At 41.6% G+C, this 26408-nt stretch overlaps 2 protein-coding genes and 1 long non-coding RNA gene across 6 annotated transcripts in view; 2 read left to right on the forward strand and 1 right to left on the reverse strand.

Moving 5' to 3' along the window:
- Nucleotides 1-9: 9 nt before the first annotated feature.
- Nucleotides 10-3913, forward strand: LOC143837516 (uncharacterized). The gene is made up of 2 exons (XR_013230999.1): nucleotides 10-140; nucleotides 1603-3913. It is a non-coding gene; the product is annotated as an uncharacterized LOC143837516 (long non-coding RNA).
- KHDRBS1 (KH RNA binding domain containing, signal transduction associated 1) lies at nucleotides 1680-26237 on the reverse strand. 4 transcript variants are annotated; one of them, XR_013230998.1, is made up of 11 exons: nucleotides 25694-26234; nucleotides 15953-16077; nucleotides 15143-15259; nucleotides 13037-13183; nucleotides 11948-12081; nucleotides 10535-10748; nucleotides 9176-9243; nucleotides 8399-8457; nucleotides 6555-6748; nucleotides 3621-3669; nucleotides 1680-2078 (listed from the first exon to the last, which is right to left on the reverse strand). XR_013230998.1 is itself a non-coding variant. In XM_077337445.1 (9 exons), exons 1-9 carry the CDS (start codon nucleotides 26016-26018, stop codon nucleotides 6651-6653), a joined length of 1194 nt encoding a protein of 397 aa, XP_077193560.1. In that variant the 5' UTR covers nucleotides 26019-26237; the 3' UTR covers nucleotides 5405-6650. The 4 variants fall into 4 exon arrangements, 2 of the variants coding, with proteins under 2 accessions (XP_077193560.1, XP_077193559.1); XR_013230997.1 differs by having other exon boundaries at nucleotides 3616-3669; XM_077337445.1 differs by lacking the exons at nucleotides 1680-2078; nucleotides 3621-3669 and having other exon boundaries at nucleotides 5405-6748; nucleotides 10628-10748; nucleotides 25694-26237.
- PTP4A2 (protein tyrosine phosphatase 4A2) overlaps nucleotides 25745-26408 on the forward strand; it is a 41594-nt gene continuing 40930 nt past the window's right edge. The window contains exon 1 of the mRNA XM_077337447.1: nucleotides 25745-25766. The gene's annotated coding sequence lies outside the window, so the exon portion shown is untranslated. The remainder of the gene's footprint in view (nucleotides 25767-26408) is intronic.

Raw genomic sequence — 26408 nt, forward strand, 5'->3', positions numbered from 1 at the left:
CTCTTGGGCGGAGGCCACGTGCTCTCCTGGGCCCGAGCGGAAGGGCCTGCTTCGGTTCGCGCAGGGCAGGAACGCCGGGGGCCCCCCCAGTTACCCTGCCCCCAGAGGCAGACTCCCTCTGACTAGGGAAGATTCACTGGGTGAGCATGACTAACTGGAGTTGCGAGTCGTCTTTTGTAGATGGTGAACATATGGTCCCTTCCACTATCATGGCCTCATTGACAGTCCCCTTTAATCTTCTTCTCCACCACTTTTAGCACATCCTCCCCCCTCCTGTAAGACTTGCTGGCCAACCACGTCTAAAACAGGCGACCAGCTACAAAGAAATATGGCATAGAACTCTCAACTGCAAGGGAGAAGGTCAGGGAGTGGCCCCAGCAGACCGCCTGTGGACTAAGGGTGTACTGAAACAGGCAAGCTAGACATTTATAAACCCAAATTCATTGGTCTATAAACCAAAGCACATGCAGAGCACCACCTGTTTGGTCTTCAAATATGGGTGTGTCCACCAAGCCTTTATTTTTCAGCTTGCCATCTCATTGTGCAAAGAATATAAACTGGCTCAGCAATATGTTCTCTTAATTTGATTTTTATACCACCCTCCCACCTAGCATGCACAATTTCCATTGAACATAAGACCCAGAGATGTTGTGGAGCCAGCTGGATTGGAAGTCTTTGTACTCTGGATTTTTTTTCAGGAATTTCTATTTTCCTTTGGTCAAATTTCTCAAGTGTGAACAAAAATTGATTCAATGTTTAGGACATGGAAAAACAGGTTAAGCATAACTTGTGTTCCACATACACAAGCTTTTCTGCCTGGTATTTCAGCTCTATAGCTTTAAGGAAGAGAGATTCAAGTCCCATGTTGAAGTAGCAGAATGAAATGGAGTCCAATAGCTCCTTTATGACCAACTGAGTTGTAAGTTTTTCAAGGTGTAAGTTTTTTTGTGCACACCATAAATAAAATTTAATTGTTCTTAAAGACGCCTTTGGACTTTGTTTTGAAAAAAAGGAAATTGGTGTTGATTAGTGACATATGCAAAACAATAAATGAACTGGGTTCACAATTTCTGTGCTCCATGTGGGATATGTGATTCTAAAATTTTAGCTTCTTCTGTTACTGTACAGCAGCATGATTCTAGCCATTCAGGGTGGGAAGGAAATCCAAGATTTCCTTTTGTGCCTAGTTTAAGGCCTAGAATGCTGAGCAGCCAAGTCTTTAGCAAGGGACTCTGGCTCAGCTCTTCTTTTTCAGAATTTCTCAAATACTCAAAACATGTACTTCAGATGATAACCGGATATTCTCTAAAACGTTACTTGAATATCATTGCAAACCCACAGCTTTTAGTTTCCAGTGGTCTGAAGTGTTGGTCTGAAGCAGAACAAATTTAGAATCCAGTAGCACCTTCAAGACAATTTTTTTTAATTTGTTGTATAAATTGTATCTGAAGAAGTGTCCATGCACATGGAAGCTCCTACCTTGAGTAAAAATGTGTTGGTCTAAAAGGTGCCACTAGACTCTAAATTTGTTCCTGGGCTTTAGTGTAAAAGCTTAAGAACCTTATCTCAACTTGATTTTCAAATTATGAATTCCATTCACAGAGCCACCCCGGCGGTGAAGGATCTGAGTGTGCCGGTGAGAAAGTGATGCAGTCTTATCAAGTGATTAACCTACAACATTTTAAAAAAGGAATATCTTTATTAAAACCCTCAATAGCATTCAAGTACAAAGAAAACGTCTAAAAACTCAGTCCAGTCATGCTATTACTCCGTAAGAGAAGCACGCATAGCAAATGAATTACTGAGGAAACATCTCAGTCACTTGCAATACAGTGTTATGCCAGCATAAAAGGAAACTGTGTTCCAGTCAGTTAGCAGCTGGCACATCCATCTTGAAGAGACCAAACCGAATATGGAACTGACACTAGACTGAAATTCAGGTCTGATGAAAATCTTCAAAGCCTCCACTCAGCTATGATTTACAGGCACTTGTGAGACTCCAAAAGATCACATCTTGGTTAAAATATACCCTGTAACAGGCAGCTTCCAACTCATTTTTCTGGGAACTGAAGAGTCACCTAGTGGGAAAAAGGAAGAAAGTAACTGTAACACAGCAAGCACCTGTCTAGTATACTGCAAAAGTTGTGCGCCAGTGTTTTTTTAAAAGTGTGACCACAGATGGAACATGCAACCATGATGAAATTAAGAGGGTGATGCTGAGAAGTCAGGGGGATCTTCAGAGTTTTTCACCACATGCCGAAGAGGTAACCCAGGTTTACACTTAGTTTGTAAAACAGGAAGGCGGGTTGCCTCTGCAGGTGTGCAAAGATCCTCCTGGCTGGTCATGCACTTCCCATAACAGTGGTCCTCCAACATCACAAAATTTAAGAACCACTCACTGCCTTATTTAACATCTGCATGTCTCACAATAAGAGACAACCAACTCACTAAACCCTCCCAATCTCCTTAGCCTCCCCCCCCACGATTTCCTGTCATAAAATCCAGAAATCCCATCAGTCTACTGAAAGCAGAACAAAGTAAACAAAAATGCAAATACACAAAGCCTTGGTATACTTAAGCAGGTTTAAAATACATGGGATTTATTTGAAAAGTAAACTTCAGGGATTTTGGCATAGAATTAGCCTTTTCTTTCTGTGAACCAAATTTCATATAACTGGAATGTTTTCATACAACAGTTATACAAGCTTGGTCAGAAGACTTCAGGGTAGGCCCACTGTGCTCCTGCTTATTTAACCTAGTGTCTACCCTAACTTATTTGATCCAGAAGAATGCAAACAAGATCTAAACCATCATTCTGTTCGCCAGCAGAGGGAGCTCCTTCATTATTCAATGGTTAAAATGCTAAGGAAGACACCAGGTGTACCACCCAGACAATAACCGTTTGTGATTTATGTAACATTTTTAGTATCTGAAGTGGTTTACTATCTTCAGCTTTCAGATCATTACTGGTTTCATTTCAGAGAAGGAACATAACAACTGAGACAGACACAGATAAACTGATTAATCCTCATTAATTCCGCCAAAACCTTTAAGACAACCAACCAGTTGGGCTGAGACAGAATGGAAAGGGTGGACTGGACAGCCCAAAATGTTTCACAAGCAATTCAGGGATAGCAGAACACTTCCCTCTAAAGCAGAATCTATATTCATCAGAGGTCTCTCCTTGGCGGAAAACAAGAGAAAAGTAGCATGGAATATGGAATTCATTCAAACATTTAAAAAAATTCTAGTTCTTATGACTGCAAAAGAGCTTGACAAGTACATGAAGTAGCTTGTCTATGATTTCCAGGGGGCTGGGCTTCAGTGATGCTCATAGTTTTAACCCCTGTCCCCAGCCTAGCAAAACCATAATTGTGCAAATGTCCAAATAATTATGTAGAGGGCATAGAACTCAAATTTTCCAACACACAGAAACCAAGTGAACAGAATGTGTAGTTCAGCCAAGTTTCTTTTCTTGCTTCCCCCTCACAAATGCTTCTTGGCACGAATACCAAAATTATGCATCAGGGCTTTGTGGCCTAGCCATGCTAATTTAGCTCAAGAATATTACAGGAGTCTCTGGTTCCATAAACCACAAACTGTTGAATCGCATACCCAACTCATCCTCAGCAAAAGCCGCTTTCATCACAACCAACAGCAGACCACCTCCTGCAAATGGGAGAAGGAAAGCGTAAGCCTCCTCAGCATAGTACACAGGGTGAAACAAAATATTAAGAGTGCTCTTGCATGCAATTTACACACTCCAGGAAAGAAAACATGCAACTTAAACAACTAAGTAGTGGATGCTTTAATATCGTGAACAGCAATATTGGGTAAATTAGGGCCAGTGTTTTAGGTTTTACAACTGTACAGATTTGGTGGGCAAAAACAAAGGACTTGCTACATCCAGTTTTGATATTTAAGGCTTGATTCTTTTTGGCTTTTTTTTTTGCCCACAGTTACGGACTATTGCATTGATAAAGGGCACAATTATTAAACATTATCGCTAATTTATGCGAAGCAAGTGGATGTATTTTAAATATCTACTTTTAAGCCATCTTTTTGTTGCAAAATTTTACATTAAAATTAACATGTGAAGAATTTCTTCAGTAATAATGAAGTTTATGCAAGTTGCCGTCACAGTTTATGTAAAAGAAATGCGCTATTAAAATCAGACATTTAGGTTACCTTTTGAGTTTTTCGGTGCATGTTAGCTTTAAGACATCCTGAATTCTCCTGCGATAATTTTCCTTTAAAAGGGGGGTTTTGGGCGATCTTTTCATCAAGCAAGACATTATGCCCTGAAAGCTGACTCCAAACCGTTGCGGAAAATTCAGTTATTTACATTTTTTAAAATAACAATCTACAAATACAACTCTTTTTTTGGCTTTTAAAAGTAGTTTCCCTCAATCATGCACTGCTATGAGCAGCTTGACAATAACAGAGGATTCTTTTTCACCCCCAAGCAGTTCTTTCCCAGTGAACATGATTTTAAATTTTTGCCAAGCAAGGAAAACTACAACTGTTCTTTCTATACAGCAGTTAATTCTGCCATTATGCCAGGTGTGTCACTTAATACTCTTGCTTGGTCACCTGTGGTGAATAAGAATTTCCAGGCAAACAGGCAGAGAAATTTTAGAAAGGATGATTAATTCCCCCCCCTTTTGAGCAACAATCACTAACATAGATATGATGTGTGTGGGCAGGTGGGCTACTGGTAAAATGGGATTATGCAACTTTCCCTATAAGCTGTCAACAACGTACCTGCAGAACCACCATGTATATTTTGTAATTAATTTGCCACCCCCCAATGGAAAGCCACTCTGAAAACAGGCAGCCATCTGAGGAGAGGGATGTGGGGTACATGGCAAAACTTTTTTTTCTCCCCGCATTAAAGGCTTTGTGAGTTCCCCAAATATCACACTACATATTGCATTTCTGACTCTGGTCTTTTGGTCCCTGTAAAGAGAGCAGTCTCCTGGGAATGAGGGCAAAAACATTGCCGTCTCTTTGTTAATTCCTATTCATTTGGAAGAGGCTGGAGAAGAAGCAGCTTTTCACAGGCTCTGTGTGTAAGCCCAAGCAGGCAGAAGAACAGGTACCAGTACACTACCAGTGTTCAATTCAAGGAAACAGGGACACATCTCTTTGAGGCTCTGTTTCAGGACCTACAGCTTAACTTCCAGGGGGTGAAAAACAAGATTTTTTTTTGAGAAAAAAGAATAAAGCTTAATCAATTTTGGCAAAGATTTTAAAAGTTTCGGAACACATTTTAAAAACATCTTTGGATTTTAAATGTTTTGTTTTAAAACAGACCATGAAATTTAGCATTAATTTAAATTTATTGAAAAGAATTTTTTTTTACTGCTTGACCATACTTAAAAGAAAATGACAATTCATCACATTTACTTTGATTAAAAAAAGAACTAAACTTTATTGACAAACTGCTGCAGACATCTCAACAATTTTTAGCTACCTATTTAGGCAGGCTTACACACGTAGTAGGCATTTAATCTTCCAAGAACAAAATGGGAGGACAGTGTACAAATCCAGGTAGGACTTAGATCTATGTACAAAATGAAGCTCTCTCTCCATGGTGTGTTTTTTTTTCCAGCTGCAGTGTCCCTTTTTAAACATAATGCTTGTGCTGAGACACACTTGAACATGCCAGTGGAATGGCTACGTTGACAGTTTTGCCAATTTTAAGCATAAGCTTTATTATAGACAACAAACATGGTCAAGTGTTTAGCTCTTCATTTTAAAAAAGAAAAGAAAAAAGACACAATGCACAGCTACTGTTCATTTAATACTTCCTAATATCAAAACACTGGGCAGTTATAGAGCAATATAAAATTACAGAGCAGCTTGATGTCCACGTCTCTTAAAAGTTCCTCACACAGAACTAATCTAAGAACAAGGCTTTTTTTGTGGAAACCTTCTTCCCACTACCATCTCAGCTAGATTTCAAAACCCACAAGGGAAATGTCACCATTACGAACCTAATTTTTAAAGTTCTACTGAATGAAAGCAACAACAAAAAATTACTGTTTAATTTGTTAAGGATTTTTTTTCCTATTAACATTTAAACTTAAGATTAATCAAGCAATCTGCATTTAAGGGCAAAGTTTTGATGTGAGGTTGCTTTTAAACTGCGGCAGTCATTACTATTACATTATGATTTTAATTCATAAAAAACCCCTGAATTTTGAAATGTAGCCTACTTTGGGGGTTCTGTAACTATAGCTTTCTTGGGTTGCCTAGAAACCCAACAAAATACTTAAAGATTAACAGACTTTAGTTTCATAACTGTTAAGCAAGCATGTCACTTTGGAAACTAACATTTTAACTCAAACTTTTAAAAAGGTACAGTTGTGTTTATATATCTAAACAGAGAAAGAAAAGCAATCTACACACTTAAAAATTGAATTTGGTCTTCTATATCTACCTAACTCATTTTAAAATACTACATACAGAAGCTAGAATGCAGGGTCGGTGGTGGCAGGGATGGAGGTGGGAGAAAAAGGGAGTCAGAGAAAAATCAGGGAGACAATTACTTGTCTGTTGTGGGTAAAGCAACAGGAATCCTGGGAGATACAAGAATCAGAAACAACTGTTTGCTCATATGTGATTTTTATCCTTTCATGAACACTTTAATAGCGGCCGTATGGGTGCTCTCTGTATGCTCCCTTCACTGGCCTAGCCGGGGGGGCCTTGAGCGAGGGCCTGGTTCCATTCCAATCATCTTGACCTGCAGAAAGGAAAACAGTACTTTAATACACTGGATGTAGACAAAAAGGCTGTCATCGCAACTTTCACAATCTCAGTGTTAATAGATCTCCCTGAAAAACCTTGAGGTAGGAATTTCAGAATAGCACCAAACTCTGTATATTTGGGGGACTCAGATGCACCCTGACCAGGCTTATCAACAGATCTCGGGAACTAAGCAAGGTTTGCTCTGGTTTGCACTTTGATACCGTTACATGCACATTCACAGTACTTAATACTGTGTCCTTTTAAAGTGCTGCCTTTTCCTCTGAAAAGCCAGAAATTTCAACAGACATTGGAGGAAGAGAGTCATTAGGCACACAGGTCAGTCCATGTTAATTTTGCTGTCTCTTTCCATGCTCCCTAGCCTTTAATTGCCCCAAGAAACTGCAAATATTAATAAAGATGACTGAATCCTTGGAGGGGGAAGCATTCTTCCCAAGCGTAATACTTGACAAAACGAATGGGTTCAGAGTTTGGGGGAAACCGAGCATACAGGAAGCTCCTTTCAAGACAAAAGGAAATTGTTTCTGTTGATTTCTATCCTCTTTAGACTAGATCAAGCCTCAAAGAAACAGGCTTTCGATTCAGCTTGGCTGGTTCCCGATTGGTAACCAATTTCAGCAAAATAAATGTGCTAAATCCCCACAAGCACACTAGTTGTGCTATGAACCATGCGATGCTGTTCCCTGCAGTTGCCCATGCAATTTATTTTTCTCATTTCACATCTGCAGGAAAGCAGACACCAAAGAAAATAGCTGTGACTGAACTAATTAACAGCAGCAATGTCATGCCTAGCGTACCAGGGCTTTTGTTCTGTGCAACATAGTCAGACCAGAGGAGTCACAGTAATTCTGAAAAAAGCTGCACCCATTAATGCCCAAGAGGTGGGGAGGCAAGGGTCATTTGTGATGAATGACCAAGATGTTTAGCACAGCCTGCCATTTCTGCATCCTTTGGAGATGAAGAGGGGCCCCTGAAGTGGGGTGTACAGCTCCATCTATTCACATTTAGCAGAGAATCCTCATTCTATTCAGTACTCCATAACTGCAGTGAAACAATGTAGAATCCAGCAGCCTGAAGAACAGCTTTCAAATGCAAACATTTCTAACCCTTTAGATTTGGGTACAGGCTGCAGACTTCCTCAGAAGAGAAGAGCTTCCCCTGAGTCTTAGTTTCTCAAAATAGCCTTCTTTCCCTCACCATGATTAGTAGAATACAAATCTGCATAAATTATATGGCTATAAGAAGCTGCTTTTCTTGTCAGTCTAATGAGAATTTAGGACAAATGCCACTGGCACTTGGGATTTTCAGGACAGTATCCTAAAGCATGTGTCCAATGGCACTCTTCTACAATCAGAACATTCCTAATATCACCCCCTGAAAACATCGGATGAGAGCAACAGAAAGTGAAGCACCATCTGAGCAGGCTAATTCTCTGTCAGGGGAAATAGATCCTGCCCCTTTCCCCCAGTCATTAAAAAACCCCAAAAACCTCAGATCAGGGCAGGCTGTCTTTTGCACCTGTGCTAAGTGTAGAAAACAAGCAGAAGCCAGTACAGACATGGAGGTACACAGTTTACAAGTTAACAGTTATCTATCTTTTCCAGAGTCATAAACTATGAGGACATACCATATGCTTCATAAGACTCTTGTGCTTCACCATGCCCATAGTCATAATATTCAGTTTCCCTGCAAAAGAGAGACAGACAGAGCACCATTATGGCTTCAGGCATAGAGGTTTCTTTTGCAAACATCTCTACTGTTGCTATTCAGTGTGCCCCACCACCCAAGGAGCTATCACATACTCTAACCACTCAGCTAGCAACTCCCTAGCTATGGGAACCGTGCTTTCTTGTGATACTGTGTTATGTACTAGGTATATATCAGCTTAACTCAGGGCCAGCTTCCAGTGTCCACAATTAGGAAGAAGCTACAACAGAAGTCCACTGGGCGCCTTAGACTAACACCATTCATTTTAATGTGAGTTTTTTTGTGAGTCACAGCCCACTTCCTCAGACAGGTACATGAAAGGAAAAATTGCACTCTGACATTTTATGGAATAGGCTCTGGATGATTGGGGAAACTGAGGCTTGGGATGGATTACTCTGAAAGCCATGGGGAAAGGGAGATGTTGTAGAAAGGTTAGATGTGAGTCTCATCAGGAAGAGACACACAGGCTCAATGGATCAGATTGAGCCCAGTGGCTACCTAGTGAGAGTGAGAAGTCCCTCTGCTGAGGATTCCAAGTAGTTCTCCAAGCACAAGTAGATATTGCCTTCCCTGCCTAGGGAAAACCAGCCTTTCCCATCACGGCATAGACACGAGTCTGCAGTAGAGACCAAAATGCTCTGGGCATCTCAAATATTTCTTAGCATGAAGACATCAGGCCCTCCACTGCATCACTTACTGTTGACCCTGGCTGTAGTAGCCTTCGTACCCTTCGTAGCTCTGCTCCGCATAAGCGTCGTCATAGCCCTGAAATGGACAAAAGAGGTAAAGAGGAAACCACTACTCCTAAAGACATAACAGCCAAGAAGAATACAATCTAGGATAGGGTGCCTTTTCTACATAAGGTAAGCCAAGAAATTTGGGGAAAGAGGTAGACCCCCTTGCACTGTTCTGTTTTGCGTGTAGACAGCTGTCCCAGTAACAGGTTTAAATATCAAGTGTACATATTAAAAACCCATGTATGAATGTAATAAACTACAGATACACCTCCCAGAATCATGGGGGGGGAGGAGGAGGAGAGGGAATGACAGCATTGGTGCCAGAAAATTTAAACTCTCTCCACCCTCTAAAACCTTTCCCCTTCAGCAGATTGCTGCCCCTCAATGTTCTGGACATTTTGTCGTATCTGGAACAGATTCATCATTCTGGTCCTCCATATTTCTTATCTTTTTGGTTAATTTACAAATCAATTTTGCTACAAATCTGGAGAGTTCTGGGAGACACCCATAGCTTTCAGATGGCACCACTGTGTAGTTTTTTGTCATCTACAAACATCTTAATCTCATACACAGTGTGAGACACACTTCAGGTTAGGACCTACTCTGCCCAACTCCTGTCAATTCTTCTGCTGGACCCAGCCTGGTGATTCTTGTGCCAAATCCTTTTCTTGATTTTCCTAGAGCTCTAGAAAAGCTACACCATCTTGGTGTTGTGGTTAAGAGTGGCAGCTTCTAATCTGGCACGCTGGGTTTGATTCCCCGCTCCTATACATGCAGCCAGCTGGGTGACCTTGGGCTCATCACAGCACTGATAAAAGCTGTTCTGACCAAGCAGTAATATCAGGGCTCTCTCAGCCTCACCTCCCTTACAGGGTGTCTGCTACGGGGAAAGGAAAGATGACTGTAAGCCACTTTGAGACTCCCTCGGGTACAGAAAAGCAGCATATAAGAACCAACTCTTCTTCACTCATTTAATCTTACTGCAGCTATTTTTTAGGCATCCAGGTGGCAAGAAAATGTCAAACAAAGTCTGCTCTTCTCTCCATTCAGTTTAATACTGCTAAGCATTGCAGCAAGTAAGCCCAATCCATTCTCAAGGACAGTTATTTTTACAGCAGGCAGATTCAAAGATATCAACTACAAGAAGTAGTTGTAGGCAAGGATAAATACCACCATATGAGGTTTTAATGGAAGTTTTCAATCAAATACAGCCCTTATGATTTGTCTGATTTTTGTGTGCCTCTCAAAGTAGCCAAGTGAACTTTTCAGGCACCTGGGGTCCTACCGTGTTCTGAAACATGCATTACATAATTGCTTACATAATCTTCGTAAGCCTCTGGTGCAGGAGGGGGAGGAAGAGGTATTCTTTGAATGCCTGCTGCACGAGCTCTTGAGGTGGGGGCACCTCTCACCGCTGGAAGAGGAGGAACACCACGGGCAACAGCTGCTCCTCTTGCAATGGCACCCCTCACTGGGGCCCCTCGTACCAAGGCTCCGCGTGGAGGTGGTGGCGGAGGTCCCACACCACGTCCCCTACAAATTTGAGGTGGCGGGAGAGAGTCATCAGGCACACAGGTCAGTCCATGTTCATGCTCTGACACTGGCTAAATCTGGTCAGAAGGCTTTTACATAACAGAGAAGTTTAACCAACAAAGTTACCTGGCAAAATTCACTCTGAGCAACCTTGCTCTTGGAGAGACTAAAGCAGAACAAGAAATGGCCAAGCAGGTAATTCAGAATAAGCAGCAAAGATTATTCACCCACCAGCGTCACTCCATACAGAAATGGGACAGAAATGGGAATATCAGCTGACAGAGTCCCCAGAACAGATGTGGATAAAATAATGAACTTCACTGCTTTTAAATTTATCCCAAGTATTTATGGGAATACAGAGGCAATTTCTGCTGGTGTAGCATCGCTCTGCGCCAAACACAAGGCCCAAATTCCATAATCAGGGCAGTAACACTTTACCTAATGGAGTTTGCTTTCAAGACAGATGCTTAAAAAAACCCTAATCACTAAAAGAAGTAGAACAAGGCTAAAGGCATGAACACAGTCCCTGGGCATTAGAGACGTAGACGAGAGATTTTTTATGGTCCTAGTAGGGATTAGTGCATAGGTTTCCAATGGCTGAATAGAAGTTTGCTGCCTCTTCCTTCACAGCTACTGAATGTTGTTCCTACGGGATAGTGAATCTAGAGGAATTGCATGAGCAGGAGGGGGGCCTGCAGTTGGAAACGGGAATTGTTTCAAACTGCCAACTTGAATCCAACCCTATCTGATATCCTCTGGTTTCTGGGAAGCTTGAAAACATGAAGCTGATATTCCAGTCTCTCTATGGAAACAATGACAATTTTCTTAAGGCAAAATTCTGAACGTCAGATTTTGCACTTTCATGCTACAGAATACCCACACCGTATGATTACAGGCCAAGAACAACTGAAGCTGGCCTGCAATTAATGAGAAGCCATACATGTGTCTATAAAAATCTAGTCCTCCTTTCTTACATGGATTCAAGTTGGATTATATCTAGTGAGTCAGTACAATCAACAAAATGGGACATTCTAGCCAATGCATTTTTCTATTATCATTTCAGAAAGCCTGCCCGCTCTTCATGCTTTTTTAAAAAGCCCCTTTAGTCTGTACTGCTATCCCACTTCTTTGAAAATATGTGAATTGTTTCAAGACTGGCTGCCACACTCTTATTTCCAGCAAGATTTGCACCTGTTTACCTTGGAACAGGAGGAGGGGGAGGCACAGCCCCTCTTCCTCGCACAGGAAGCCCCCGGCCACGTGTTGGTTCTGGCACTCCGTTAAGATAGGACAACTCCAAAAACTGTTCCTGGCAGATGTCATCCATCATATCCTAAGGAACAAATAAGAACTTCACTTCTAAGCAATGGAAACCTCTCTGTCATTTGAAGCACTGTTCTGTTCTGCTACCTACTTTTTTTATCTTAAGCAGTGTATTGCACAAGGTCTACTTAGTCTACTAGATGTCCAGTTTGCTACCTGCCTCCTTTCTCCAAATCCCAGAATGCTGTTTCAAGCATCCTCGTAATTACTGACTACCGGTAACGTATTGTATCTGATACAACTCATTGGCTGGAAATTTTGGGGGCATTCTTGGCAATGCTACCTGCCAGCCACATGAAAATTATGCCTGAGCTCATCCGTCCTCTTCTTTCCTGTCTACCCAACCTCATAGCATTCACTAAACATTTTCCTTCTCTGAAAAATAAAAATTGGGGAAGAAACACATTACCACAGCTAGTTCATTCACTCAAGGGAGAAAAATGTGGAATGTTTTTGGAAGCAGGGTGCCTGTTATCAACTGTATCAACTTTAAATGCTTGCCCCATCATTGCAGGAAGCTTTACTTGCAGAGGTGGTGATGGGGAGGGATTTAAAGCGAGTGGACGGCCACTTAATAGCTCCCTTTAAATGCTCCTCCCCACCTTCGCAGGTGGGAGGTGGTGGGAGGAGGACATGCATGTGCAAACCCCCTGAAACCTTTTGGATTTGGCTAAATCTGAACAAGCGAAGGGGTATTTGTGTGTTTCGAATCTGGCCACATGGTTTCAGGCCAAATCCAAAATGGTACAATATATTTTGTATGTACATGCCTAGCTCAGACATTCCACTGCCACACTGGAAAGCAGATGAAAGAGGATAGGATCATATCAACTTATGGTTTTGTGTAGAAGGTAATTTCCACTGAAAATTTGCCACTGGTTGCTTTACCTTTGCATACATATGATAGAACTTGTCTGGGCCAAGCTTATTTTTTTCAGAATGATCAGAAAGAGGGTTAAACATACCGGAACAAGAAATTTCTTGACCTCTTCCATGGCATGGGCCATCAAAGCATAGGCCTCGCAAGGTGGTCCAAAGACTTCAATGAAGACATGCAGGTCCATATTTAAGTGAGCATACTTTGGATCACCTCCTTTGCGCAGTTCCTCTTCCTGAAACAAAGACATTAACATATAATGGCAAAAAATTAAAAAGACATGACCTTATTCCATATACGATTCTTAGAGATGGCCAAATGTACATTTCAGGTTTAAAGCTGCAATTATCAGTCTTTCAGAATTTCCAAACATCAGGAAGGCACAGAAATTCAAGATTTCATATTAGCTGAAAGAACTAAACATTAAAAATATAGCCTGGATTATTTCATGAATGTTGAAACTATTTTTATTTAGTTTTCCTTCTTTCTGCCTTGAATGATCTAGGAAAAACTTTGATGGCACAGAAATATGGGGGGGGGGGAGGAGAGGGGGGGAGGAGAGGGAGAGAGGTTTCAGAAAACAAAGGAAGCTTTTGAAAAAGCTGAAGTAATAAGAGAGCATTTTTCAACCAAGCCTATTATTTTACTAATTTACCAATATAAAATGCCATTATGTTAATAAGCAATAAATCAAGTTGCATTGTTTGGCATTTTAATGGAATTTTAATGTATAAATGTCTTCTATTTCTATAATTTAAAAAATTCCAAATATATTTTAATTTTTACCGTCTGAGTGATGAAAATTGAAAGCAACACAAATTATACAGGCAACAAAATAAGGCATATTATTTGACAGATTCACTCACAATCTGAGCTACACATCGAGTAAAATCATGCCTTAAAAATATTGCATTCTTTCCGTATAGGCAAGAGGGAATAATCACTCTGTTAACCTTGGCTATACCCCTCTGCAGGAGCATCTGGCTTGCCAGTATAACAGCCATGTGCCATAGCTATACGTACAGGAAGCTCCCTCAACAGAAGATTAACTTAAATCTAGGGCAGGATATTTTATGCTCTTCAAACAAGCTGCTAAAAGCACAGCTCTCACCTCTAAAGCAGATTTCAGAGGCGGCGGCAGCAGCAGTCCAGCATCCTTCATGTCATAAATGTTTTTACTAGGTTTTTACAACGGTTTGGACAAGGTAAGCTTTACTGCTATTTGTGGCACAACATGAAGTTGTGGCAGAACTTGCTCTGTAAGCCCCTTCTGGGTTGGTCATTCAATAGTGGAAAGGCAGGCTAAAAAGGACTTAAAAGAGCTGACACCCAGACACTGTAACTTGCATGAACACATGCACAGTTGGATTCTTCATATCCAATAGCTGCTATTCATATAGTTGCAGTGAAGGATGGCATTTATTTACTATACTGAAACATACTAGCCCAGATAGCTTAACAGAAGCTTCTGAACCTCAAGCACATCTTATGTTAATTACCACACAAGCATGTAATTTGAAAAACAGAAAATCTATAATTAGTTAGCCATTAGTTTGATTAAAATGGGTTATTAACCTGTTCCTTCTTCTACCAGTAAAAAGGGAAGTATTTTGGCAACTATGACAAAGCTATCTGAAGACGTCACCGGCCTCTTCTCAAGTACTGGATAGGCAAGCAAAAGAAAAGTAGTCCAGATTCCAGCATGAAGCTATAAACTTGCTTGTCAGACTAAAAATCTCCCAGTGACTTTCATAAACATTAAAATAAGCCTGTGTGCACATACATTTACTATGTTCTAACCTGCCTTGCTGGTGTTATACCAAACACAGGACATAGCAATTCTCCTTTAAAAACGAGAAGCAGTAAGAACTCAACAGAGAAAGAGCTCTCTGCAGTCTTCAGTTGACAGGTGTTTGAATACAATGTATGCACCTGAGTCCTTGATGTTATGGACTCAGCAATTCCATTCTAACAGCAGAGCCTTCCTGCAGTGCAATGTGGAACAGAGTAATGAGATACTTTGTTATAAGAAACAGAAGTTCTGCAACTTAAGCATATGAAGTACTCACTAGCTTTTCTGAGAGGCAAACAAACAAATTTTCAGTATGGTGTGGTATAATGTACTGCCATCCAGTGCAGCCTCATACTGAGAAAAAAATCCACACGCATTACCATTCATGCTGAGCTGCCTTACCTTTGCCTTGTCTCTCATTGACCCCTTCCCAAGAACAGAGATCTTTGCTCCAGTTTCTTCCTGCAGCCGCTTGATGGTGTTGCCCTGGGGTCCCAGTATCTTCCCAACAAAGTTGAACTAAAGGAGAACATACACAGATATTTGTCTTCTTCTAAGACCCGCAAATAAAGCTGCCACAATAACTATCATGTAATGTCAAGTGACAACAATTATAACCTTAAACCAAGCTCATATGAGCCTCCTGAAAATGGCTGTTTAGGACTTGGAAATGCCAGTGGCTTGAAAAACAAACGTCTGAGAACATGATGTCTTTGCATCCTTATATTACAGGAAAATCTTTTTCAATCCTGACAATGAAGAAAGAAATGAAGTCTTTGCCAGAAATGAAAGTTCTCATGAATGCAATGTGTACTTTGTAGCTATGATGAATAGCTAATAACAGCTACAAAACAGTAATTATTCAGTGTGAAATGGAAAAAGGTGAATATCAACCAGAAATACTGTATCTTAGACAAAATTCCAAGTTTTTTTAATGTAACAAAGGAGGGGTTGGGGAGAAATAATATGATTAAATCAGGTAACCCTTATATATCTTTTCTCAAAATTAAAAATGTATATCAAAAAAAGGTGAGGGGAAAGAAGAAAGAATGCAGTGTGTTTTACAAAACTGTTCCCTGATGTGCTCAAAATGGAGATAGAAATGCTCTGGAAAAAATTCACAACAGCAATTAAGGGATTAGGGGAAAATAAAGGAAGGCACTAAAAGATCTAGAGATAAACATCCATTTTAGAATCTCTTGCAGGCTTCACCTTTGGATACTGTTTGACAGGTATCAGAACACGTTCCTTTAGCTTCATGTTCTTGTGAGAAAACAAGTCCAAATAGGTCTCTTCCTCATCTTTCTTTGGATCATCTTTCTGAATTTTGTCAATTTCTAGAGAAAACAAAGCATATATTAGTTGAGATACCATTTTTAATTATTCTTTCAGAGTAACTTATACACAACATATTCACATATGCAAGAAGGCCTTGGATGGTGCTGCCTCCCTCCAAGACGCTAGTTTTTACAGCAATCATACAAAACAGGCCAACGAAAGCTAAAAGTAAAACAAACAACAACAAAACTCCCACTAGCAGTCATTGTGGCATAAAAGGAGAAAAGAAATGATCTTTTGTAAAAAAAAAAAAAAAAAAAAAAAAAAAAATCCGACCTTGTGGCAATTCTCATTCACCATAGCTAAGCAAATACATCACAGAAGAAATTTAGATCCTGAAGATTTGTAATGACCACTATTCATACCCTGCTTTAAAACAACCAATCTAAGCAAATGACAGCCATTTTGGAATCAGTTAAAACTTTAGGATAATTGTAATCTACCCAAGAATCATTTTGATTTCTAGAACTATTGTGACTTTGCAAATTAAGATAATCATGTAACTTATGTTATGACAAGAATCCCAAGAATTTCTGAAGCCAAGGCTACCAGGATCTCCATCTCTGCACCCCCTTCATGTGTTCATGGATTTCTAGAACCAAACATTTCCCTTGATTTTTTTTTCTTTAGAATGGAAATTGTGTTACAGGATGATCTCTTCTACCTCTGGCATTAAACAACCTTATCAAACTACTGACCATGGAGGAGCTCCTGAAATGTTTCAGTTTTTGAGGAGCCTCAGAAGTGCTGTTCTCCAGCCACACTTCCCTGCAATGCTCCCTTTGGCCTCCTTTTGCTCCCCCCCCCCCCAACACACACACCTTTACCACTACGGTGGCCCTGCCTTATATTGGCCAGAAAGGGCAGGAGCTGAGAAGACAGCCCAGGCTCTACAATAACATGCCAACTCACCTCTCTTTGCTTTTTACACCCATGGACTATCCATTGAATCCTCACAGAGAGAAGGTGGTTTAGGGTAGGATTAGGTGTGCAGGTTCTGCCTTCTCCTAAGTGCAGAAACCACTTATAACTCAATCACAGGAGGGGGGAAAAATGGAAGTGGCCAGTTCTCTAGCTTGTGGCTGAATCCATTAAGACAGGAGGGAAATCCTTGCATTAAACACTGTACCTGTATTCAAAGCCAACCTAATGAAGGAATCTGCAAGTGCAGTTTGTAAGTTTATTTTATGATTCTCTAAGGCAGGGGTAGTCAAACTGCGGCCCTCCAGATGTCCATGGACTACAATTCCCATGAGTCCCTGCCAGCAAATGCTGGCAGGAACTAATGGGAATTGTAGCCCATGGACATCTGGAGGGCCGCAGTTTGACTACCCCTGCTCTAAGGGATTTTAAGGCAGAAGCGCCAGCTTCCTCCTATCTCTTTTAAGAAAAGCATATAGTACAAATTAAAGAATGATTCTTTTGCTGCACTGAGTACAAGCTGTTAACAACTGCCAAGTGATTTAATCATGCACAGAAACCTATTTCTGGATTGCTATATATTTCAAAGGGATGGTGAGAGACCCACTGTCTTCTACAGGAGAAACAGGGTTTTATGAACTGACATACACAGAAATAAATTCTATTTTAGGGGACAGTTTCTTCACTACACTGACTTCTGAACAGATAGAATGACTTATGAATGGATTGAGGTGCCTAACAGAGGGGTTATATTTGATGTCGTTAACAGCCTGTATACAGGGTTCAGTAGAGCGAGGGGCATACATCTTGCTTAGAAATATCACACTTGCATACATTCCCCTTCATATAGGTACAATGCTGCCCCAAAATATGAGATTACACAGGTACTGGCTCCCAATTTCATTTATAAAGTGAACATGCAGCTCTTCATATGCACTTACTTGCAGGATGTATTTGCATTCAACATAACAGGGCTACTATCATTATTGTATTACACTTCTGGCCGTGAAATCTGACACATGCTAAGCATGTTCAGCTGCTCAGGGAAATGAAGCAGACTCCAGCCCCTATTTTAGTGGTGGCAGGAAAAGTTGGAGGAATAGAGGGAAAATGACACACTGAAGGAGAAGCTGAAAGAAAGGAAGCAAGGCAAGAAGGCACTAAACAGGGCGAATGAGTGTAGCTCTGGAGAAATGCCGCATAGGACGCCATTTAGCATGTTGTAGACCAGGGGTAGTCAAACTACAGCAGGGACTCATGGGAATTGTAGTCCATGGACATCTGGAGGGCTGCAGTTTGATTACTCCTGCTGTAGGCTATGGAGAAAGGAGTGCTCGGAGGGATGTTAAGGGAAAAGCTGGCAAAAAGTGTGGCTAAGACAACAGCTGTAAAGGAGGAACCAGAAGAAACAATGAATGCAGAGAAAAGAACAAGGAGACTACTAGAAGAAAGGTGGCCTGGATAAGAACTACAGCTGGAAGTAAGAACACACTATTGGTAGGAAGGAAGTAGTCCAGAGTTCTTTGATCTAGACCAGCCTTTCTCAACTTTTCTGCTGTTGAGAAACTCCCGAAGTAGCATGATTGTGTGCAATATGGTGAGGAAGCATAGCTGTGCACATGCCTATTCAGCGCCCCTCCCTTCTCACCTCCTCCAGGCCCATCACTGGCCATCTTGGGAAGGGGGGGGTGGGCAGGTCAACATTACCATAGCAGGTCAATATTATCTGCTAAATGTTTAACACATTTTTATATATTCCCAACCTTTGGGAAACCCTTTCAGGGCTGTCAAGAAACCTCAGTGTTTCACAACACGCTGGTTGAGAAAGCCTAATCTAGACTGAGACTTTCACAGGGGAGTTGTCAGCTGCAGTTTTCCAATTCCAAAAAGCAGCAAGTAACCACTGATACAACTGAAAGTCACATACTGATTTGAAATAAATTATTAAATTTAGAACTCATCTAGAACTTCACACTTTTTTGTGTATTGTAATATCGGCAGATCAAACAAATCCTGTAAGAAATGTAATTATCATTATCCAATAAACAGCACTGTATCAAGAAACAGTTCTTTTCCTACACCTATCAGTTATTATGTAGCCCTATTTCCTTTATAAAAATGTACTTCTGAACAACTGGCTTACATAATTCGCAACCTCCCTGACCACTTCAAGCAGGCTTTTCCAGAAAGGCAGATACTACAGCCAAGGCACGTGCATAGGCAGTTGTGGATCTTGCCCAATAGAATAGAAAGCCCTGCTGACATAAGGAAAGTTGTAGCGATGGGACATAGGTGGAGAGGCAGTCTTTGCAGATATGAAGGCCCAAGACCAAGTCTAAGTGATGGCCAATGTGTTGAATTAAGCCATGGAATGACTACAAAATAGGTGTAATATGCATGCACCACCTAGCTCCCAGTATAGCCCCAAGATATAGTTTAAGTCTTCAGGCATCCCAACCAATGTCATTTCCATCTTGTCTGGGTTGAGTTTCAAACTGTTCACTTTTAATCATTTAATCACAGCAGGTACTAGCATTCAGTGTATCTTCAGGGCTCTGGATGAATTATTGTAGACCCTGCAACTCTTCTCTAAGTCTGAGATTAATCTCTGCTGATAAAACAAAACAGAAGTTCAATGGCAACTTAAAGGTTAAGTTATTTCTGCACTTGTTGAAATTATAACCATTGCTGTAAAACTGAGGTAAAAGGGCTTATTTCTCCTATTGTATCTGGAGAAGTGAACTACCTCACAAAAGTTCATCCTCAAGCGTGGCTTGTCTTTAAGGTGCCACTATACTTCTGCTTTGTTTTGCTACAAACTCTGCAAAACCAAAAAAGGAAACTGAAACCCAACCTGAACAAGAAAGTCAGGGACCCAAAGGTTGAGCTGCAACAATATTAATTTTTTATAACAAGTATTTATTAAACAAAGTGCACTGATTCAATATAAAACAGTAAAAACAACACATATATAACTGCACATGACAGAATAGACCAAACGCGTTTTGACCCCAAGGAGTCTTCCTCAGTGGTCAAATTATGTGTGGAATGCTCTTTTGTACAAGATGAAAATCTAAAGGCTTGCTGGGTGGCAAATAACAATCTATTAGGTGCTGCTCCAACTAGTCTTTCAAAGTATTGGATCAAGAGTGCATTCCCATGTGCGCCAGAACATGACAAAACTTTTTCTGGCACACATGGGAATGCACACTTGATGTAGAGCTAGGCAAAAGTGACCTCAGAAGGTGGACTCCAAATCAAATACTTTGACCACTGAGGAAGATCCCTCGGGGTCAAAACGTGTTTGGTCTATTCCAGTGGTTCTCAACAAGGGGGTTGGGACCCCTTTGGTGGTCGAACAACCCTTTCATAGGGGTCACGGCAGGGCAAGCAGCTTGGCGGGGGGGGGGATCCACACAACAGCCTTGCGGGGTAGATCGAGATAGAGCGTTCATCTGTCTGGAGCAGTGGAAAAGAGCGAGATCGGCATGGTGGGACAAGTGGCTGAACTGAACTGAGAAACCCCGGGGGGGGGCACACATATACAATCACGAACACTGGATCTTCACGCCATTAGTCTGTTTCGGTTTATTTTCCGTGAAAGAACACTTGCATAATTTTATGGTTGGGGTTACCACAACATGTGTAACTGTATTAAAGGGTTGCGGCATTAGGAAGGTTGAGAACCACTGGTCTATTCTGTCATGTGCAGTTAGATATTTGTTGTTTTTACTATGTTTTAAATATACTGAATCAGTGCACTTTGTTTAATAAATATTTGTAAAGATTTTTTAATATTGTTGCAGCTCAACCTTTGGGTTTGTGACTTGCTAGAAACTCAGCCAGTGAAATTGTCTCTGGTGATAGACTTTTTTGGTGGACTTTTGAGGAGCACATTAAAACTTCCTGCAGACAGGGTTTGCATAATTTGTAAAATATAAAGTTATTCAATTATAGAAAACAACAACTTCCGCATGCCTCTTTACTTTCCCCCTTTGTTCTGAAATCTAGTTATTTCCAGGCATTTGGGATCACTTGATATGACAAGAGCTTGAAAACATACAAGCTGCACTGTGGCGATACCGCTAGGAGGCGATTAGACACTGTTAAGATGAGGAAAGAGGGGGCTAGAGAAACAAAGGCTGCCATTTCCACTCTGTTTTGTTCCAGTGGAACAAGGACTATTGCAGACAGATGCTCAGAGTTATAAGGAAAAGGATAACAAAGCCCTTCTCTGTCTTTGCGAGAGGAGAGTAGATATGGGGAAAGCTGTGGTTTGAAAATCAGGCCGCTAGAATTCCTTTCTCAGAATAAAAAAAATGAAACAGGAATTACCTTGAATTACCCTGTGCAGTTTCTTTAAATCCTTCTTTGACCATGGAAAAAGATGAATTGCTAATCAGCTAGAAAAGCATAATCCAGCTACAGTAAGACCACTGTGATTACAGGCCTGGCTAACGAGATGTGATAGCCCATCCCAAAAAACTGGGTGGGGGAAGAGAATCTCCCAACATTTTTTCAGTGGAAAAACCTGTACTTTTTTTTTGGGGGGGGGGGGGAGAAAGAGCTTTAAAAACTCCAAACAAGTTTTTTCTTAAGTGAGAAATGCTTTTAGGATAATATTTTGGTCAAAACATAATGTGATGTACATTATAAGGTAGCGATCCCCAACCTGTGGGCTGTGGACCACATGTGGTCCAACGACTAATTGGAGGTGGGCCACGAAGGACGCCTTCTCCCCCCTCCCCCGGCCCTTTACAACACACTTCGGGTGTCATTGTCTCCCATCACTCCCAGATGGAACTAGCTCGTTGCAGAGAAACAAGCTCAGGGTTCCCATTGATTTGTCATTGTCATGAGTTAAAATTTCCATGAAAATAAAATGTTCCTTACGTTTATTGTTGCGACATGTCTTTATCTTATTTTGAAGGGATGTTTAAACATTACCATAGCGATCAGAGAGCGTTAGGGCAGTGGTTGAGAGTAGAGGAGTAAACTACCCCCCCCCCGCCACCGGGCCTCAGTAAAATTGTCAAGCGTTGAGTGGTCCCTGGTGATAAAAAGGTTGGGGACCACTGTTATAAGGCATCTACAAAATCAGTAATATGAATACTGCAGACATATTTTTATGTCATCATAACTGACTTTAATATGGTATATATACAATTATAACTATATTATAATTATAATCATAAACATAATTATAACATACTATTCAATAATGATTTCAAAATTAAAATGTAAATGAAATCTAAACATGTGGCTAAATTGATGAGGCACATCACACTTTTCAACTTTCCCTTTTTCTCAGTACTCAGGGGACAGAAACTAAGATACATTCACTAAAGCAGAAGGACACAGTCGTTTCTCTGTAGTATTGCTTTAGTTTAGCTTTTTTCTTTTAGAAAATGCCAGCATTTATGTTTTCAAATTTTGTAAATATGTCAAATATTAATATTGGCATTTGGGATTAATGGATATTATTATTCAGATAAGTTTACATTTGTTTTTTAAACATACTAATCGATCTTTTTAATGACTTCAAATTTTCCAGAAAGCAACTATAAATGCTTCAACTCCCTCAGTTAATCTCACATAAGAAAATATTCTGCTCTGGAACCAACAGGGAAAAAAAAACGGGGAAAGACACCTGAACTTGCGAATAAATTAAGATTGTAACTTCCCATGAGAGCAGTCTAACATCAAGCTACTTAGAAGCATCCAATCGCTCTCAGACACCACTTTCAGATTCAAAGTAAGATTTAGAAGAATACCATTCCCACTATCTAATCTATACTATTAAAGGGGAAAAAATAACTGAAATATATACGATCCTTTATCAAAACTGAATTTATTTTACTGCTTTAACAGTACACTGCACTGAACTCTTCAACAGTATATTGTTTTGTCATTACAGATGATTGCATCCCACATTAGAACAATTAACAATATATCTTTGAAAATATGTTGTATATGACTACAAAGCGCACACAAGAATTCCTATTAGCCAGTGCTGTAGATTGCATTACATAAATTTTCATACTACATTTCAGTCATACACATTATTAACAACCGAAAGACATGAGAAGACATTTGAGGTCAACAAAGGTCAAATCTGGATACCAGCAGGAAATGTGAGACTAGATATATGTAGATGTACACTCCTTCAGTTACAGTAGAACAGATTTCCTTTAATGTTATATATAGGTAAGATATGCACATTGGTATAGAGATGAAAAAGAAATAACCAACAGATGTGATGTGAGAACTAAGTTTGAGTCCAGTGCCCCCCCCCCCAACTCAACAAGTTCAGCTCACATATGTAGCCTCCCAGTTCCTGCTGGTATCCAGAGTTGACCTCATGTCACAATAAAATCAGAGTCCAGTAGCACCTTTAAGACCAACCAAGATTTATGCAGGGCGTGAGCTTTCCAGTGCAAGCACTCTTCCTCAGACTAAGAACACCTTACATGACCCGTTGCACTCGAAAGCTCACGCCCTGAATAAATCTTTGTTGGTCTTAAAGGTGCCACTGGACTCTGATTTTATTGTGCTACTTCAGACCAACACGGCTACCCATTTGAATCTGTCTTAATCCAGTCTTGCTATTATCAACTGCTCTTACATATCTTCAGCCAGCCCTTTCAAGCAATTTCCTCTCTCTTTTCTACCTGTATTTAACTGTTGAAAATATTATGTTCACTATATCTGACAAAGTGTGTGAATGAATGCACCTTGAATAAAACATTGTTGGTCTTAAAGGTGCCACTAGACTCAAACCTTGTTTTACTGCTTTAGATGAAAAATGACTACACATCTGAGTATGTCTAATATAGTTTATTTTTGTATTTTAAAAGACGGCTGCAAATTGCAGTTTTCCAATCACTTTGGATATGGAGAACTGTTGAAAAATCTAACAACATTCAGATCCAGGAATCTCCCTTATTAAGTAGGTGCAAAGGGAGACTTTTATGTGAGTGCAAACAGAACATTTTGAGATAAGAAAATTTAATTTAGTCAATTTTGCACCTATTGATTACAAAAAAGAAAACCATTGTTAAACATGAACTACATACCTACTGTGAAAAGGAAGGAAAATCTGTGATATATGCAATTCTGTCTTCCTTAGTCTAAAGTCCCCCTATCTAAGATCCATATAATTAAAGAGTGCAGAAAACTTACAATTTTAGAACTCTGCTTCCCAGTAATACCTGGTTCTCTTTCATTGAACTCTGCTAAAGTGTTCCCAGAGCAATGCCAAATCTAATCCCCAGTTTCCTATATTTTCTTCTGTCAGCAACTCCACATCAAAGTATAAACTGTAATCTTGTTACCCTGGTAGACCTGTAACTTTGTTAACGTTCAGAGGCAGTTAAGTCAAGTGCAATTTAAACATTTACACTAAAATACTTTAATTTTTCAGAGATATGTGGGTGAAATTCTATCCTGAATATAAACAAATAGGGATTGTGAGAATAAATTCACAACCATGTGCAACCAGAAGTGTAAGTTTACAGAGAAATATGTTTTTAGAGGTGCAAAAATCAAGGCTTACAAACTAGTTTTGATTTTAGAGACCAATAACTGCCACGGGTTATCAGGCATTACAGAATTTACAAACTGGATGATAATAATTTCCTCCACTCCTCAATAATCCTGTCCACACAGGTGGATTAACTGTATCTAGTTTTATTACAAATATAAACTATATCTGGCTTGTATTTTATCACCATGCCTGAGAGTTCTAACTTGTATTCCAGTTATGTTCAGCCAAAACTGGCTAGTAACTGGCTTACAGGGGAAAATACCTTAAAATCAATGCAAGAATTTCTCAAGGAGATGGTTGGCTGCTTTCTACCTCCCCCCCCCCCAGTAAATCCGCTTTACTTGCCTGTTAAGCCCTCATTTTATCATTGGGGTCTATTCATTAAAGAGACACTAGCTAATCATACCAGGATGAAAAAAGATCCACGAGGGACTCCATTCCTACTTTTTCAAAATATATACCAATTTAATCTCGGAAACAAACTTGGACCCACAAGCGGCCAAGGCCAGGACTTCAGCAGAACAGCCGCAGCAGCCATGTGCAAGCAAGATCCGAAGGGCCGCAAAAAATACTTCCAACCTCCTCAGCCACCCAACGTATCCCAAACACCCCCACTCTCATCGGAGGTATGCGCTTGACGGAAAGCGAGAAAAGGCAGCAAGACGATTCACCCGCGATTAGGGGCATGCGTTGCGTCCCATTGACCTTTGGTGCAAAACTATAATAACTGTTTATTTTATTACATTTATATATACCGCCCTCCCTTACGGCTCGGGGCGGCTTACAAAAGAGCTCTCACAGTATCACACAATACAACATCTTGGCTTGAATGCACCTAATTTTAAAAACAGTTAAGCAACCTAGAAGAATGGGTCGTGTCCCCCACAGACACACGACCGGGTGGTGCAAACAGGCAGGTTAGCACGGAAAGGCCGCGCGTGGCCTCGCCCCCACGAAATGGCGACCCCAGCCTCGAACACATGTGGCCGTAAAGGCCGGGGGAGGAGGCGCCCGTGAGCGCGTGCGAGGGAAGCCGTGGCGCCCCCTCAGGGGCCATCTCGGCAACGCGGGCGGAGGCCTTGGCCGGGTCTGGGCGGCCTACTCCCTCCTCCCCACCGTGGGCCCAGAGGCGGCGGCGGCGCAATTACCGGCTTGCAGGAGCTGCATGGCGTGCGTGAAGGAGGGATCCAGGCTGTCCTTCTCGGCCATCAGCTCGGGCAGGTACTTGTTCTCGGGCTCGCTCTTGACCGTGGCGCCAGGCAGCAGCGGGGTGGGCGCGGCGCTGGGGGCCGGCGGGGCCGAGCCGGTGGCGGAGGGCGGCAGGAGAGGCGGCGGCTGGGCCCCCCGCGCCCCACCGCCCCGGCCCGGCCTGCGCGACGAGCCCGCCGCCTGGCCCGCCTGGAGGCGGCCCGAGGCGGCGGCGCCCGGGGACCTGCCCAGGCGGGCGGCGGCGAGGTCCTCGCGGCGCTGCATCCGCGGCCGAAGGAGCGGCAAAGGCGCGCGAGGGAACAGGGTTGCCACGCCGACCGAGCGCCGGGGCCGCTAATAGAAGAAGTGGGTTGAGCGTGGAGGCCCGGAGCGCAACGCCTCGCGCTTCTCCGACGGCTTTTCTCTCAGGCGCGAACCCCACGGCCGCCACCAACCGTCGATCAGCTCCGCTCTGGCTACTGCGCTTGCGTGAGCCTCCGGGAGCCGCCTACGGCGCACGCGCAAGACCCACCTCACGGCGAACAACAAAAAAGGGTGGGGAAGCGCCGACGCATTAGCTAGAACTGCGCAGGCGCAACATCGCCTGACTTGCGGGCACCGCCTTCCTTTCTTCTCGGCTTGCCGCGCGTCTCTTTTGCGCACGCGTAATGGGAT

The sequence above is a fragment of the Paroedura picta genome, chromosome 5 (assembly GCF_049243985.1).
Source record: "Paroedura picta isolate Pp20150507F chromosome 5, Ppicta_v3.0, whole genome shotgun sequence".
Classification (NCBI taxonomy): Eukaryota; Metazoa; Chordata; class Lepidosauria; order Squamata; family Gekkonidae; genus Paroedura; species Paroedura picta.